General features: G+C 33.8%; 1 protein-coding gene and 1 long non-coding RNA gene across 2 annotated transcripts; both read left to right on the top strand.

Moving 5' to 3' along the window:
• Positions 10396-11898, top strand: LOC18773523. The gene is made up of 2 exons (XR_002271917.1): positions 10396-10769; positions 11554-11898. It is a non-coding gene; the product is annotated as an uncharacterized LOC18773523 (long non-coding RNA).
• LOC18775189 (zinc finger protein 7) lies at positions 15234-16241 on the top strand. Its single transcript, XM_007206546.2, has one exon. The coding sequence runs from the start codon at positions 15430-15432 to the stop codon at positions 16003-16005; it is 576 nt and encodes a 191-aa protein (XP_007206608.2). The 5' UTR covers positions 15234-15429; the 3' UTR covers positions 16006-16241.

The following is a 16579-nucleotide window of genomic DNA, read 5'->3' as shown; positions in this document are numbered from 1 at the left end:
AAGAAGAATTGGAACTACCCTATAGAAGGCAAAACAAAAATATATAAGAAATAGAGAGAAAGAGAGACCTTAGAAGGAGAATCAGCAACCTTGTAAGCATTCGCAGTAACACCCACCAACCACAACCCAGGAAAAATAGTCTGTCAGCGACAGCAACAACAACATCACCTTCCTATCAAACCAATTTGGAAGAAACCCCTAAACCAATTTCATACAAATCCATACACCATAAACCAAATTCACAAAAACCCCAAATTTCTAAGAAAAGGAACGTGAACAGTACCTCGTGGATGTGAACTGTGGAGTTAAGCTTGGATGGCTGAGGGAGGAAGATGACTATGTCGGAGAGAGAGAGAGAGAGCTAGGCTAAAGAGAGAGACAGAGCCAAGAGAGTTGAGGGAGAACCCAATTTCTGAAAAAGTGATATGGGTGCAATTAGTTTACAATAAAGATGTATTTATAAGTGGTAGTTTTAAAAATTTTGGGGAGGGGTGGTATTTTGACAAAAAATTATAAAATTGGTGGCATTTAGGGCTATTTTCCTTTTTTTTTTAGTCTGAAACTTGATGGATTGGATTGGATAAAAAATTTTAATATCTAATTTAATTGGATTAATTAGACTATCAATTATTTGGCCCCATCAATTATTTTTCCTTTTTTTTCTTTCTATTTTTTCTGTGTTATTTCTCAAATATTTGGCGCCATCAAAGAATTTTATATTGACTCTGGAAATGTTGAGCAAAGATTGGTGAAACTTGATGGATTGGATTGGATAAAAAAATTTAATATTTAATTTAATTGGATTGATTAGACTATCACTTGTACTAAAAAATTTTTAATTGAATTAGTTTTAGTTTTGGGTATTAAAAATCAAATTAGTCTAATTATTTGAGAGGTGCTTCTTCCCATAAAGTGATTCTAGCCGCCTTCTTAGAATCACTTTCAAACATGCCCTTAATGACATATGTCGGTTAGACCAGTTGGTCATAGTTGTGACCCACTCCCTTGCACCCAAATTCGAATCTCTCTGCCAGTAAATTAGATTAATTTAAGAGTAATTTAAATTATCACTTGTATTAACATATACATATATATAATCAAATTGTTTGTACTATTATTGAATTAAATATTATGCTATTACTCAAATTTGCATTTTTTTGGTGCACGTGAGCATGACTCAAATATTTAAAATTAAAAAAATTAAAAAAAACAAATACACATAATAAGTATGACTTTTTATTAGCGGGACAAGAAGTATGACTAAAGTCTACTAAAAACAGGCCTAATGGTAAAAACATTCAAGTTAACAGAAGCTCAATCTTGTTGAACGGGAAGTTTAGAATTAGATGAAGATTCCAGTATTTCAACTTAATTATGGCCCCTTTGATTACACACTAGCTTCTTATTCTCAATATATACCAAATAGCGACGAAATGTTGTCAAAGTTGAGAAAATTTAGTGCTTTAGTTCAACCTTTTCTTGTAGATCTAGAGGATTATGTGATAATAAACAAGATTATCGTACTAATCAAATGAGCAAATTGAGATGGGGGAAGAAATCAAATAAGTTGAATAATTAATACTAAAATAAACAAGATAGAATACAGTTTACCTTTCCTTATCGACCATCCTTAAAAGACCAGTAACGATATCAGACTCAACTGTTGGAGATCGGAAAAGATATTTGCGGAAAAGCTGCAACCCCATGTCCGACAATTTAGGCAGCTTTGGTGTTGGTTTCCCTTCTACTCTAAAAAGAGATAAGGCTGAACCCATAATACGATTGATCAACGACATCCGTTCGGAATGATCCTGCCAGCATGTGTCGACGCAGGATAAGAGAGCTACAGAATCTAGGGTTTGGTACTGAACTTAAGATTCCAATTCTGCAACTATGTGGCTGTTGCACTCATCATGAATCCGTTGATATAGACGACTTGATCCCATCTCAAGCCAAGAAACCTCACTATTAGACTGAATAATAAGAGAAAATATTACATGTTTTGTCATAATGCATCCAAGTTGCAAAAAGCTATTATATTTAAAATAAATACAAATGTGATTGATTCTACCTCAATAAGATTCAAGCAATCAAGAGAACGGAGAGCAGCCTCTTTCTTTAAGAATATCTTGGAAATGGCCGACTTAACATCTGTCCAAGTTTCCTCTTCAAAATTTTCGGGTAAGGAGGGGGGAAAGCTGTGTAGAGGCAAAAGCATAAATGGACTTGAAATGTGTCAGTGAGGTCTATAAACATGTATTGTAAATTGAAACTCTGTCAGATTCAAATTTCTGACATGGGAAAAAGTTTTGTTGGTTGCCTAAAAGTTATTAGACATGCAAGACCAAATGAACTAGTAACTTATAATTAAGACATACGAAGAATAATACATACATATATATATATATATATATATATATATAAAGATAGATAATATCTAGCCAATCCAAATTCAAACTCCCTCACATCTGCATACATCGACAGACAAATTTACAGACACTAATCATATATATATCTGCATTACGTGAAGGTAGATATGTGAACATGAGAAGGAATTTTATAACCAATTAATCCATGCTACATGCATAATTTTAGAAGAGAAAATTAGACATAAAAGATGGTTGAGAGAGAGAGAGAGAGAGAGAGAGAGAGAGAGAGAGAGAGAGAGGGTTTCATATCAACTACATTGTGAGATAGTAGAGAATATTATACTATATGTCCAGTAATTTTTTTATAATGCAATCTGAAATTTGTGAAGTTCAAATGCGCTTTATATCATCAGAAGTTGGAGTTCCAAATTTAGTACAGTAACCTTCAAAGCTATGGCATTTGTGCATCTGCATAATCCTACAACTGATCAAACTGATTATTAGTGAATGTGGATGTATAATCAGAAAGAGTTTTACAATCTATTATTAGTGGTTTCTTTGATTTGAGTTTTACCCTTATGCTATTTTTTGGTTAGTTCATATTCTATGTGTTGTATATATGATCATAATTAAACAATGGCTTATGGACTCAAAAAAAAATGTATCTATAAATTGAAGACTATTTTTCAAACAAAATTACTAAAAAACCGTATCACCGCGCAGCTATACTATTTATAAAAACATAAATTTAAAAAATCGGGTATAGCCACGCGGCTATATATAGTAAAAAAGGTCGCCTAGGTGCCACGTGTCAAAACAATAAAGCCAAACGGCTGTACTATTTTTATAAAAAACTAGGGAAAACCCAATTATAGCCGAACGGCTATACTATTTTTTTAAAACAAAATTTAAAAATCCGAGTATATCCGCACGGCTATACTATTTTTTGAAAGAAAAATTATTAAATCCAAGTATAGGAGCCCTACTATACTATTTATAGATATTAATTTGCTAGTTTCAAAATCACCATCTTGCATTTTTGTTACAATAAGTAAGAAATAATCTTAGCCTCTCACATTCATAAGAATCTTAGCCTCTCACATTCATTCATAGTCAGTAAAATATGGAACGGAAAAATTTTGGCATATTACAACTTAAAAGTTCGGCCACTATATTATATTTTAATATAAATTATTTATATTTTTTAATATATATTATTTTTATTCAATAATATGTGAGAATTATGTGTATAATAAATGAATTTTGTGTGTCTTATTGAAATTATTGTAAAAAATATGTGTATTAAGCATGGAAAATACTTACATACCTGTATAATACGAGTATTGTATGTTTTCTTTTTAAAAAAATGTGAACTTTACTGAGTCTTTAAGATGTTTACAGAATACGTATGTATTGTTGAAATCTTTATACGGATAATGACTCTGGATAAGGGAAAAATCAAAAGGGGAGAATAGAAACTCGAGTAATGGCCTAATAGTAATGAATAATGCTCTAAATAACTCTTATCGATAAACGAAAATTAGGGAAAAAAGGATCCCACTATATAAAGAGTTTAGCCGCATACCTCTTGGGCTCTAGAGAAATCTAATTATTTTCAACATATTTAAATATTTACTAAAGAAATAATAATTAAAACATAATTACTAATTAAAGTAATTCCAAAAGACTAAAATATTACTTAATTACATATATTAAATTAAAGAAGTTGGCCAAAAAAACACAAGTGAAGAAACTAAATTTATATTTTAAAAACTAAAATAAATATGAAATAAATAAAAAACCTTTCCCGACTGAAGATCATCGACAAAGGTCTACGCCGATGAAATTTGCAGTTTAAAAAAATAATAATAAAAAATTGTATAGCCGCACAGCTATACTATTTATATATAGAGTTTAGGCATCACTTGTCAAAATAGTAAAGCCGCGCGGCAATACTAATTTTTTTTTAAAATGAGTATAGCGGGGCGGCTATACTAATTATAGAAAATAAATTTGAAAAACCGGGTCTAGCCGGGCGGCTATATTTTATATATATATATATATTTTTTAAAAGATCCGACCATTGCCTAGACGCCACATGTCAAAAAAGTAAAGCCAACTGGCTGTACTATTTTTATATAAAAAAATTAGGAAAAAAACCAAGTCTAGCCGGGCGGCGATACTATTTTTTTTTTTAACATTTAAAAATCCGTGTATAACTGCATGGCTGTACCATTTTTTGAAAGAATTTTTTTTAATATATATTTTTGAAATTATGTGTATAATACGTGAATTTTGTGTGTCTTATTGAAATTTTTGTAAAAAATTACATGTATCAAACATAAAAAATACATATGTACCTATATAATACGACTATTGTACGTTTGCTTTTTAAAAAACGTGAACTTTTCCGAGTCTTTATGACATTTGCAAAACACGTATGTATTATTAAAAACTACGTACATACGTGTATAATACATTATTAAATGTGAAAGTGCTAAAATATTTATACGAGTAATGACTCTGGAAAAGTAAAAAATAAAAGGGGACAATATATAAATATTATAGCCGCTCGGCTATATGTATTTTGACACGTTCGCAAGGAGGGTCCTTTATATATATATATATATATATATATATATATAGCCGTGCAGCTATGCTCAGTTTTTATAAAAAAAAATTTAAATGGTATAGCCGAGCGGCTATATGTATTTTGACACATGAGCACCTAATCGCAAGGCGGGTCCTCTTTTTTTATATAAATAGTATTGCCACTCAGCTATACCCGGTTTTCTCTGTTTTTATATATAAAATAATAATATAGTCGCGTGGCTATACTTATTTTAACACGTGCGCGCCTAATTGCAAGGAGGGTCTTTTATGTTTCTTACAAAATAGTATGGCCACCCGGCTAGACCTTCAAAGTATTTTTTTTTGGAGTATCGCCATGCGGTTATACCTTTAAAGTATTCTTTTTTGGAGTATCGTCGTGCGGCTACACCTTGAAAATATTCTATTTATAGCTATACTATTTAAATATATTTCCACATTGCACCAACAATAAAAATATGAATTTCTCTGTAGGCTTATCTTTTGAGGTGCCCTTTGTGAAAATCCTACATAAAAAATCCACACTCCTATAAATGTATTTATAAACAAAGCACTATGATGACCCATGATCGTTTCTTCACAATTTTAAAGATTTTTGTTTCTTCTCAATTTTAAGATTTTTTTTTTGTCTTAATTTTTTTTAAATGAATGAATTTTTTAATAATTTGCTGAGTGAATTGCCCCTCCACTTCTAACAAAAGTTATAAAAAATTGATAGAAATTGAAAATTGTCCTTGAATTGCTTCAAATTGAAATTGAAACGACATGGACAAAATTGATGAAATTGAAATGACAGAGACCAAAGTGGTAAAAGTGACAAACTATAGGGACCAAAAGTGACTTTTTGCCATAAAAATGTGAATTTCTCTGTTTCTAGGACATTGTCAATACGCAAGCCTCTATTTAAAAATAAAGTTAGTATTCTTTATCTTTCTGTGTTATTCTATTGTGCAAGTTTGTATAATCTGCTCTTGTATAAACACATTGCTCATTGTATTAATACAGTGATTCTATATTCTTTAAAAATATTATGTTTTAATTAGTATTTAATATAAATAATATAAAAAACGAAGTCCTAAAATAATTTAAAATAATTAATTACTATTTATTAAGTAATTATGAAATCAATAACATATTTACAAATTCACTAAAAAATAATAACTAATACATAATTATTAATTAAAGTAATTTAAAAAGGCTAAGATATTATTTAATCACATATATTAAATTAAAGAAGTTTTCCAAAAAAAAAAAAAAAGGTAAAGAAACTAATTTTTGTTGCAAATCTATTGATTGTGGATGAACACCATAATATCACTCATAATACCTACCATAAAACACATCATAATATCGTTGTAACCTATGCACTAATGATTGTATTTAGTACATTATGGGTTGTAATTATGTGTTTGTAACCTACCAATAATAAGTGGTGAATGTTTGTCTATCCCCGAAGCCTATAAATAGTTGGTATCAAAGATGAATGATATACAAGTTCATAGAAAAAATTCTCTCTGTTTCTCTTTCTCTTATTGCTCTCTACAATTCCCCTTACTTTATAACAATTTATATTTTCAAAATAAAAACAAAATACAAAAACACCTCTCCCAATGAAATATCGTCGGCCATGTATATGCCGGCAAAATTTTTCGGATTAGACCTCTCCAGATGAAAGTTACTTGTGCGGATGAACTTTTGTCTGTAGAGGTCTAATACGGCGAATTTTTCCGGGATAGATATGTGCCGACGACATTTCGGTCGGAGAGATTTAAAAATATATATATAATAAACTTAGTATGTTTAGGTTAATAAATTATTTTAATTTTAGTTTTATAATTAAATAATATCTTTTGCCTTATTTAATTAGTTAAATTAGTAATTATTTTTTAATTATTATTATTTTAGTAAAAAATTAGTATTAAATATTTTAATTAACTTTCATGAATTATATTACTTAATAAATAGTTTATATTTTTTATATTTTTTATATTTTTTTTCTTTAATAAAAATATTTAAATACTAATTATTAATTAAGTAAATAATAACTAAAACATAACTACTAATTAAATTAATTAAAAAAACAGAAATCCATATTATGCTACTTAAAGGGTATAACCGCATGACAATACTTTTAAAATATTCTATTTTTGACGACTATAATTTTAAGATATCATATTTTTAGAGTATAGCCGATCGGCTTTAAAATATTCTATTTTGGGGTAGAATATTCTAATTTTATATATTATAGTTTGTGAATGTTTGTACGGTTGTACTACTGTTAGTCTCCCAACGATCATGGGGGTCTTCGTTGAGATCAAGCTCAATCTTCGTGAACCTATATGCATTCAACCTAGTGAGCCTTTTCTTCCCCAGGTTTCTGACAGTTTGGAGGTTGTGAAACTCTGATCACCTAAGGAAATCCTAACCCTAGTTTTCGATAGCTTAGAGCTGAGTTTGGGCACAGCGCAGGGGCAGACAACTGCAAGGGAGGAGCAAATCGCCATTTCTGGTTTATTATCTTCATTTTTGTGGCTGTTGTATGAGCAATGCGTGCTTCTTCTTTGAAATGGTAAGGTATGTTAAGCTCACTCACAGTTATCTTGAACCTTGAGAAGTGAATTTAGGTGCTACTTGATACGCTTATATTTCATTTGATAAGTTGCAGACGAAGGCAGACAGAGGTAATTGATTGATACTTGTCTTTCTTTTTTCATTTTTTTGGGCAACAAAGGATTTGGCTTTTCACTTGTTCGGGTCAGCCAACGATAAAATCATCAGCTTATTTAGTTTACTGAGATATCATCTCCAACAAATATCCAGCTCCTTCTTTACTTCACTTCACTGCATCTCTGTCTCAAAATATTTCTCCTCATTAGCAACAGAAGCTTGGGGCCATTATTTTTCTCACTAAGAACAGGAGCACAAAGGATGTTGAATCAATGTTGCATTGGAAATGCAGAGCGCAACCTTCACTCTCTCACCTTATCTCTGGCTTCCGAAGCCTCGGAGACAATCAAGAGCAACTTTGAACCCTAGATTCGATTCTATACGTGCATCAGCCTCTTCGAACCCTAACAATCTCACCCCTCTTGTGAATGGTACCCTCTCTGCTTCTCTACCTCGCTGATCCTGGTCTTTCTCTTCATCTTCTTCTAATTTCAAGCTCAGGCCATGGACTTCCGTGCCTTTAGTGGATTCTAATTCCGGAACAAGTCATTTTCAGGTCAGAGCTACTGCAGAGAGCGCTGAGGAAAGCTCTAAGTCCAGCAGCATGAATAAACGCTTAAGCTCTGGCATTGTTTGGCCTCTGGTGTTCGAAAATAGGCCTAGGAGACTCCTAGGAGCTCGGCGGGCGCCTAGGTGTCGGTTCCTTTTTTTTTTTTTTTTTTTCTTCTTTCTTTCTTTTTCCTGACTTTAAAGAAAAGGGGCCTTGACAATTTAGGACAAATAGAAGCCCATGAATTCAAATAGGTCCACTCATTTAAACATTGCTCAATACGGTCCAGTTTTATAAAACGGGCCTCCTGAGGTTATAATTTAGCACCAAAGCCAAGTAAATTTTAAGAAGGCTAAAAGTCACTTTTGGTCCTCGTAAATTGGCACTTCAACCACTTTTGACCATGTAATTTCAATTTCGTCAATTTTGACCCTATAGTTTTATATTTATAGCAATTCAAGGACAAGTTAGTAAACCTGTCAATTTCTTTGACGATGCAAGGGGCAATTTCGTCAACCCAAAATCCTTGAGCATAAAAGCTCGTATGAAACTCCCATAATTTCATATTAGGTCTTGAAATTGGTCATTTGAGTTTAAGGTTATTTAAAAATTGGGATTAGTGGTTGAATTTCGAGCCCTAATATGAAATGGGAAGAATTTCAAACAAGTTTTTACGCTTAAGAGTTTTGGGTTGACGAAATTGCCCCTTGCATCATTAAAGAAATTGACAAGAATACTAACATGTCATTGAATTGCTAGAAATACGAAACTATAATGACAAAATTGACGAAATTGGAACTACATGATCAAAAGTGGTTGAAGTGCCAAACTACAGAGACCAAAAGTGACTTTTTGCCATTATATTTTGCCACCAATTGAGGAAGAAGGATTTCTCGGTATTTTATTGACGTATACGTGCACGGTGGCTCTCTCTGTTGGTCTTTGCAGAATTTACGTCACAGGAGGTAGTTTGATCATGATTTATGTGTATGTGCTTGTTGGGCTGCATAATGGGTTTGCTTCGCTTTGCAGGAGATGCATTGGGTGACAAACTCATATAAAAAAGAGTTTTTCTATTTAAACGTCACACTTCTCTTTGTTCACCTTATATTCTAAGCTTATTCCAACTTCTATTTCAAATTTTTACAATTTCTAATAAAACTCAACTATCTTCTCAAACTACCCTTAAATACACACCCATCAGAAAAAATAATAATTAAAAAACTCATCAACCTCACACCCCACATCCTGCTATCTTGCCCCTTACCACTATAAGTTCACCTCAACCTCACATTACTTAAAAAATATATAAACATTTTTGTCAAATGTGTAGTATCATTATTTTATTATTAATTTTATAAATAAAAAAAATTATTGTCTTGTTCAACAAAGCAAACTCATATGGTAATTTTCAAATTATATATCATTAAAGGCTTAGGCCGTCATTGTTTCTTTGCTTCGCAATCAAGGTCTGCTTTTTTTTCCCCCCTCCAAGTTTGTTTCTTTGATTATGATTATGATTATTTTTTATTTGTTTGTTTGATTATGATTTGCCGTATTTAGGATTTGCGAAGAGAAAATGAGAGTGTAATAGGTTTTTTAGATTGAAAGAGAAGAGTAATCTGGCAATATGGTGTAAAGGAGTTTGTGATTTTTCTAAAACTTAATATGAAGAGTAACAGGGTATATGGGGTGTGTATAGATGTACTAGGATTAAGTATTAAGTTGAATGACCTTTTTTATCTTTTTAAACAATAATAAAACTTAAGAGCTTAATGATTTAAGTATTTAGGTGAACAAAGAAAAGAAAAGTGTGGGGTTTAAAATAAAAAAACTCTATAAAAAAATTGTACTGCGATTAACTTATAAGTTATGATAAATTATAGAATACTATGTTAGTATGGTCACATGGTACATCTTATACACGTGTTATAATATAGAAGAAGAACATAATTTATTTCTCACATCCCCCAATTTAAAGAATAATATCAATAAATATTCACTTATTTTACTTAGAATTTCCCTCTTCCTAAGATAGCCTCGCTAACTTTGAACCTAATTTCATCTTCATACTAGAATCTATTTGATCTGCATGGCTCGGTTGTAATTTTGTTTCTTTATAGGGATGTTTCAGGAATTGTATGGGTCTGACAAACCCACCTCTCATGGGCCAATCCCAAAACAGGCCTTGCAACTGGAGCGAGCTGCTTCCATTCTAGGGTTTAAATCCAAAATGCCCTAAAACCCTGCTTCCTATTCCAAATTCCCAAATTCCCAAATTCTCAGAGAGCAAGCTAAAATGGCGTGGCGATCTGGGTCATCGCTATCAAGGTCTCTAATCTCAACAGCAAGAGCTTCAACAATCCGGTCATCTCCATCAATCTCGTCCCTTCCTCGCTCTCCGCTTCATAATCTCCGGACCAGCTCGCGCCGTTCCCTCTTCTCCCTCCCAGTGAATGTGAGCCAATTAGCCTGCGCGCAATCGCTGATGCCATTGCACAGCGCACTAGCCTCGGCCCGGCTCACAAGCCACATTTCCGTCGAAGCGCGCCATTGTTGCGAGCTGTCTCAGGGTACCTCCATTGATCCCTCGTAGTTTTTCTCTTTCTGCGGTGCGTCTTGTACGGGGAATTTTCAATTTCATCGTCTTTTTTTTTTTTTTCATTTGTGTGTTAGATTTATTGAACTGCAAGTGTAATGAGAAGGAATTTCAATAGAAAAGAGAAAAAATGGAAACTTTGAATATGTATGTATGTGTGTGCAATGCACTGTTTGCTCAGCTGTCTGCTAGTGTGGTTTCTAATACTTAGCACTATAAGCTTGTTTGATAGGGAGGACTAGACATGCCTACATGATGTGCATTCAATGCATAATATGGATATTGTTGTCTAACTTGTAGGAGGATAGAGGACTGTCATAGAGGTTGATGAATAAGTTTTAGTCATTAACGTCTTATGACTAGTCCTCCTTAATCCTCCAAGTTAGCCAACAATATCCATGTTATGCCTTGAATGCACATGAAATGTAAGCATTTTACTAGTCTACTCTAGTATGTCATGTCAGGCATATTGTCATTTTGGAACCCAATAACCATTTGATTGATCAGGGAGTTTCTATATTTTGAAATTAAAGTTCTCTCAGGTGGATTTAGCATTTGCGTCTGCATGTCCCTATGGAGTGTGGTGGTGGTTAATGAAAATATTCTCATATGTGTAACTCTTCCTCCAATTAACAGAACTGGGACTGCTCTCTTTTCAACTGTCCCAAATGAATGCTTCTTGGGTTATTGTCTATTTAGTTTAGTGGTGTCTGCTTAGTTCTACATATCGACTTATCAGTCTTCTGGGTGTGTTGTAGGTACTTGAACATGCTTCTGTTGGATCAACACAGCAGCAGTTGTTGCTACATTAGGTGGGGTTCCGAGGGTGAAAGAATTTCCATACTCCTTATCTTTGATAAGGTGGGTGTAGGAAGTAATTTCAGATTGTAAGGGATAAGTTTACTTTCACAGCTACTGTGTTCTTTCTCTTGTAAGCCATTTTACTTGTGTAGGCTTTTATGTTCAGAATTACAAGATCATACAACTATTTGTTAATCTGTCTGAACATGTTGTTTTACTGTTATTTGTTGCTATCTGACTCTGTGGATCCAAATCAAAATTTAATGCATGACATAAAGGGGTTCAATTTGTGTTCCCTCTAAGCTGCATCTGTTTTGCCTTATTCTTATATATTTTCACCGGCTTAGTGAATGAGAGAGTAAACCATCCCTAGAAGGGTGTCATGATTGCTCAGGTTATTTTTGGTACATCTTCTTAACCAAATGTCGAACCCTATTTACCAATCTGGTTTGAATTTTGCTCAGAAATTTCTCCCTTCTCAATGTTTTCTTTTCTTCTTTACGGAGCTGAAGGTTTCTCATTCTCTCGGGATTATGAACTAGTGTAGTCAAGATTGCATTTTAAGTATGTGGTCTTGTATAGAAGAAGATCAATCTGGTTGCTCTATGTATGCAAGTAGGGAAAAGACCACAGTAGTGTGTGGCATACAGGGGATGATATGGGTATAAGTATATGCGTTAAGGAACAAAATCAGTGATTTATGCTACTGTCCTTCACATGTAGTGTTTGAAACGCACCAGGCACTCTGCCCCTCCAACACTGAAACCACTACGTGACCTGTCTCCTGTTTCACATGTTGCAACCGACATGAATTTGCAATTTGGACGAATTGGAGGACCAACTTTAGCTCAATATGAATTCAATCTAAGCTTGGAAGTATCCTTTTTAGCTGTCCCTCCAAGTTTCCAATACAATATATACAGAATGAAAATCCTATAATCTCCAAATCACTTACCATTCCTAACACTCAGATTATAAATATTCCAACTTTGTCTTCCACATTTGTGTATTCCGTCAAGATTGAATCTTACATTTTACAACTTATGTTTTCTGAAATAGAACATGACCAATATAACTTGAGATCGTGACAGATTGTTCAAGGTCCAACATAATGAAGACAGGAATTGTCAAGACATTAAGTTAAGTATTAGGTTAGGTCTTGGGTTCGATCTCAGACTGCGTACCGAATGGAAGAAAAATTATCAAAATGGACATCATGTTTTTATCCTAGATAGGAATTAGATCCACAAGAACAAAGATTCATAGAGCATGTGGTCTTTTTCTTGGAGCCAAAAAGGGTCTTCATATTCTCATATCATAGAAATCAAGTTATTCAACCAAATAATAGAGATTTCCCAATAAATTACCAGAGTAAGCCAAATAGAATATTAGTGCAGAGAATCTTGGGTTTAGTTTAAGAAGTCATGTGTTGAGAATTACTACTTTAAAAGAGCCCGTCTTCCCACCAGGTTGGAGTTAACTGCAGCATCTCTTCTGTTTGCGTCTCTGAATAAGCTGAGTGGCATATTTTGCTCCTTTCTCTGTCGAATCAGCACTTGCTTGCTCAGCATCCATAAATCCATGTATAATTGATCTTGTTTGGATCTTTATCAACAACTGCTTTACTTGATGCCGGTATAAGATGGTGCCTCTTTGCATAATTTGCATCATAATGCTCAATATGATACGATATTAGCCCTTGTCACAGAGAAAGATCAGTAACACTTCCCCTAAATATGCTTTGCATATTCCTTCTGTGATTCTTGGGGAAGAGATCAAGAATCATGGAGAGGTATTTTGTATGGAGGCCTTAGTTGTATGTGTGGTGAGTTCAAAAGAAAGATTTGAAACGAAAATACCCTAATTCTGTTATTTTGACCGTTTGGTCTAGTTGCACTCAGTCTCTGCTTTGTTGAAGAAGATCGTGAGTTCAAATCTCATGGACAGGACAACAGTTGTTGAATAGAGAAGGGGAAAAAAAACCTAATAAGCATTTCGTATTAACTAATCAAAAATTATTATTCTTTTGCTTGATGATTAAAAGGGACAAGCCAAGGCCGGAACCAAGTAGTAGTATGGACAAAACAAATCCAATCTCCAAGCACACACACATCTGACTCATCAATCCAATTCCACCACACACAAAAAATATTTTATTTCAATGAAGTTTTAGAATCGCACCCTTGAGAAAACTGAGGCTTCTGTTTTGTTCTTATATTGTATTAAATGAAACTTCTTTTTATCAGAGCAGCAAGATTCTGATGTCTGAGAATAAAGCATATGTGGTTTCGGTTGCTCTTCTCCTATTGTACATACACATAGCCCACTACATCAAAAACAACCCACAATGATCCTCTAGTTTGAAAGAAACCCAATTGGGAAATAGACATCCCACCAATCTCACTTACTTTTTATCACCATTATTATTAAATGTCAGTTTGCTGGGTCCTCCAAACTCTTTATAAAGTAAGTTAACATGGCATCATAATGCATAAATTATTAATAATAGCATCTTCAACGACTCCACTGTCCTCATTGGTACATATCATGTATGAACTCATTGTGGGGATTAGCCTGTGTCTGTCTGTGTGTTCTCTTATGGTAACTACTTTTTTTCCTTCTTTGTGATCATAGAAGGGAGAAGAACTTCCCAAAGAAAGGAATGTCATTGTGTTTGTATTTCAAGCCACTGTGGCCGGATAACAGTCATACATAAGTGTCAAATTATAATTTGTCCGGAAGAAGGCATGGCGTTTTTTTTCACAAAGAATCATTTGCCTATAGCTAACAACATAACACTCTGAAATTGGCCCACCTGTTCTCCCTCCACTGTGGACAGAGGCCACATGTTAATCAATATTGGCCCTGTAACACTTATAATTTTCTTGCAGTAGACAGAACAATCAATAATCTCTTTCTGTGTGTAAGCTCTGAGTGTTAATATTAATATACTTCTAACCTCTGGCAAGACCAGCATGACAGATCAAAGAAGTGGTCCAGCATATAACTATATATATTGGAGGTTTTAAATCTGCAGTATGGGGTAAAAAAAAACATATGGTTCTTGTTTGGGTTGAGAGTTGGGGACCATACATTATACATATATCAATCTAACTAGGAAGGTTCATTTACTATGGCACTTTTTGGACTTGTAGATAAGAATTTCAACTTGTCCATGTTCTCTCTCTAAGCAACGTTTATAAGGAGATGTGCTTTGGAAATGAGAAAGTTTAACTACATGCTTTTAATGGCATTTTCTCTAGATAAACCTGTATGAAATGAGGATAACACTATTTTGCTATATCCAGTTAATCATGTGATGTGAAAAAATTATCACATGTGACATACCATGATTGGCCGTTTCATGTAAGTGTTTCTCACCACTTTCTCAGCAGCTGCAATTTTTTCGGTAATTACAAGTGTTATGTGATTAATTCATCCATATGGAATCATTGCCTACTTGATTGAAGAGGTGTGAAAGAAAAGATGAGCAACGAACTAAGGAATCCTAAGCTTGAATGGCCACTACTCTTAGATGACATAAGCACTGGTCCCCTTAAAAGTTTCAAGCATCACAAGGTGGGAGCACCAGATAAATTGAGATAAAATATTTTAATAAGGACTGCCACTTTCCTCCCCCATTATCATTTCATATATGCCTTCTCTTCTTGGACTGTTGAAACATTAGCTTCCTTCTTTTATCCCCATCCCTTATTTAAGTACAACCTCCTCCATTTCTTCAACCCTCTCTCTCTCTCTCTCTCTCTCTCTCTCAAACTCTTCATTAATTCTACCTTTTCCCAAATTGAGTGTGTGTGTTTATTTTTGTTGCAATGATTTCCAAAAGGGAACAAGAAGAAGCAAATGAGATGGTGGAAAACAACCAAGATAGTGATAATGAGGAAGATGATAAGTTGGGAGATTGGTTGAGTTTAAGCCTCAACTCAAATGAGCCATCTGCAGCTGGGGACTGTGATCCTCTGTCACCAAAACCATCAACTAGCAGCAACAAGGTTTTCTCATGCAACTTTTGCCTGAGGAAATTCTATAGCTCACAGGCCTTGGGAGGTCATCAAAATGCACACAAAAGAGAAAGAGGAGCTGCCAAAAGGTACCAGTCTCACAGAATGATGATGTCATCAATGGGGTTTCCATTCAACCCTGTAGCTGCAGCAAGGTCACTGGGTGTCCAGCCTCACTCACTTGTGCAGAAGCCAAGCAGATCAGATGGGTCTTCAATGGTGGCAAGATTTAGTGACCCCAGCACAGGTTTTGGGATGGCATGGACACCGTTCATGCTTGAAGAAACCATGGATTTGATTTGGCCAGGAAGTTTTCGTGTGGACAAATTTCCAACACAAGAATCAGATGTACATAATAAGCAGCTGGACTTAAATCTTCGACTGTGATTCTAAAATCTGATCCTAGTGTTTGTATTTCAATCTAAATTCTTCTTCTTTTTTTCCTTTTTTTCCTTTTTTTCTTTTTAAATCTCATCTAAATAATACAAACAATAACACTTTGGTGCATGAACTTTAATCATCAACTTTAGTTGATGGGACTTGCTGTCGTTCATACTTTATAATATGGTGTGCGCGTAGTGCTATAACGCCAAACTTTCAACTGTACTTGAAAAATAATTCAGTTTCTGCTTTTTGTGAAAAGAAAGGTTGCCAATTTGTGCAATTTAGCTCTGTAGGTACAAATTCTATTTGAAGTGGCAACAAAAATTTGAGTTGTCCTTTTCGCTAATGTAATTTCAGGACCATAATAATTGGTTTTTTCAGGGCATTCTTACGATTTATAAATGTCTAAAAGTACTTTTTAATAATTGGAATCGCTTCTAAAAGTATTAGAAAAAAAAATACTTCTGGACCATAAAGATGCTTTATTAAAAAGCACCTTGTACGAGTTCAGACTTCTTGAGGAAGCACATTCAAATACTTCTTCAAAAAGTCCTTGAATTTTTAGTAAAAAACGTTT

This window comes from Prunus persica, chromosome G6 (assembly GCF_000346465.2).
Source record: "Prunus persica cultivar Lovell chromosome G6, Prunus_persica_NCBIv2, whole genome shotgun sequence".
Lineage (NCBI taxonomy): Eukaryota > Viridiplantae > Streptophyta > Magnoliopsida > Rosales > Rosaceae > Prunus > Prunus persica.
The sequence above is the reverse complement of the archived record's forward strand: the minus strand, read 5'-3'. Positions and strand labels throughout refer to the sequence as shown.

Coding starts and splice junctions, on each gene's coding strand:
- LOC18775189 (XM_007206546.2), top strand. CDS start 15,430: ATGATTTCCAAAAGGGAACAAGAAGAAGCAAATGAGATGGTGGAAAAC.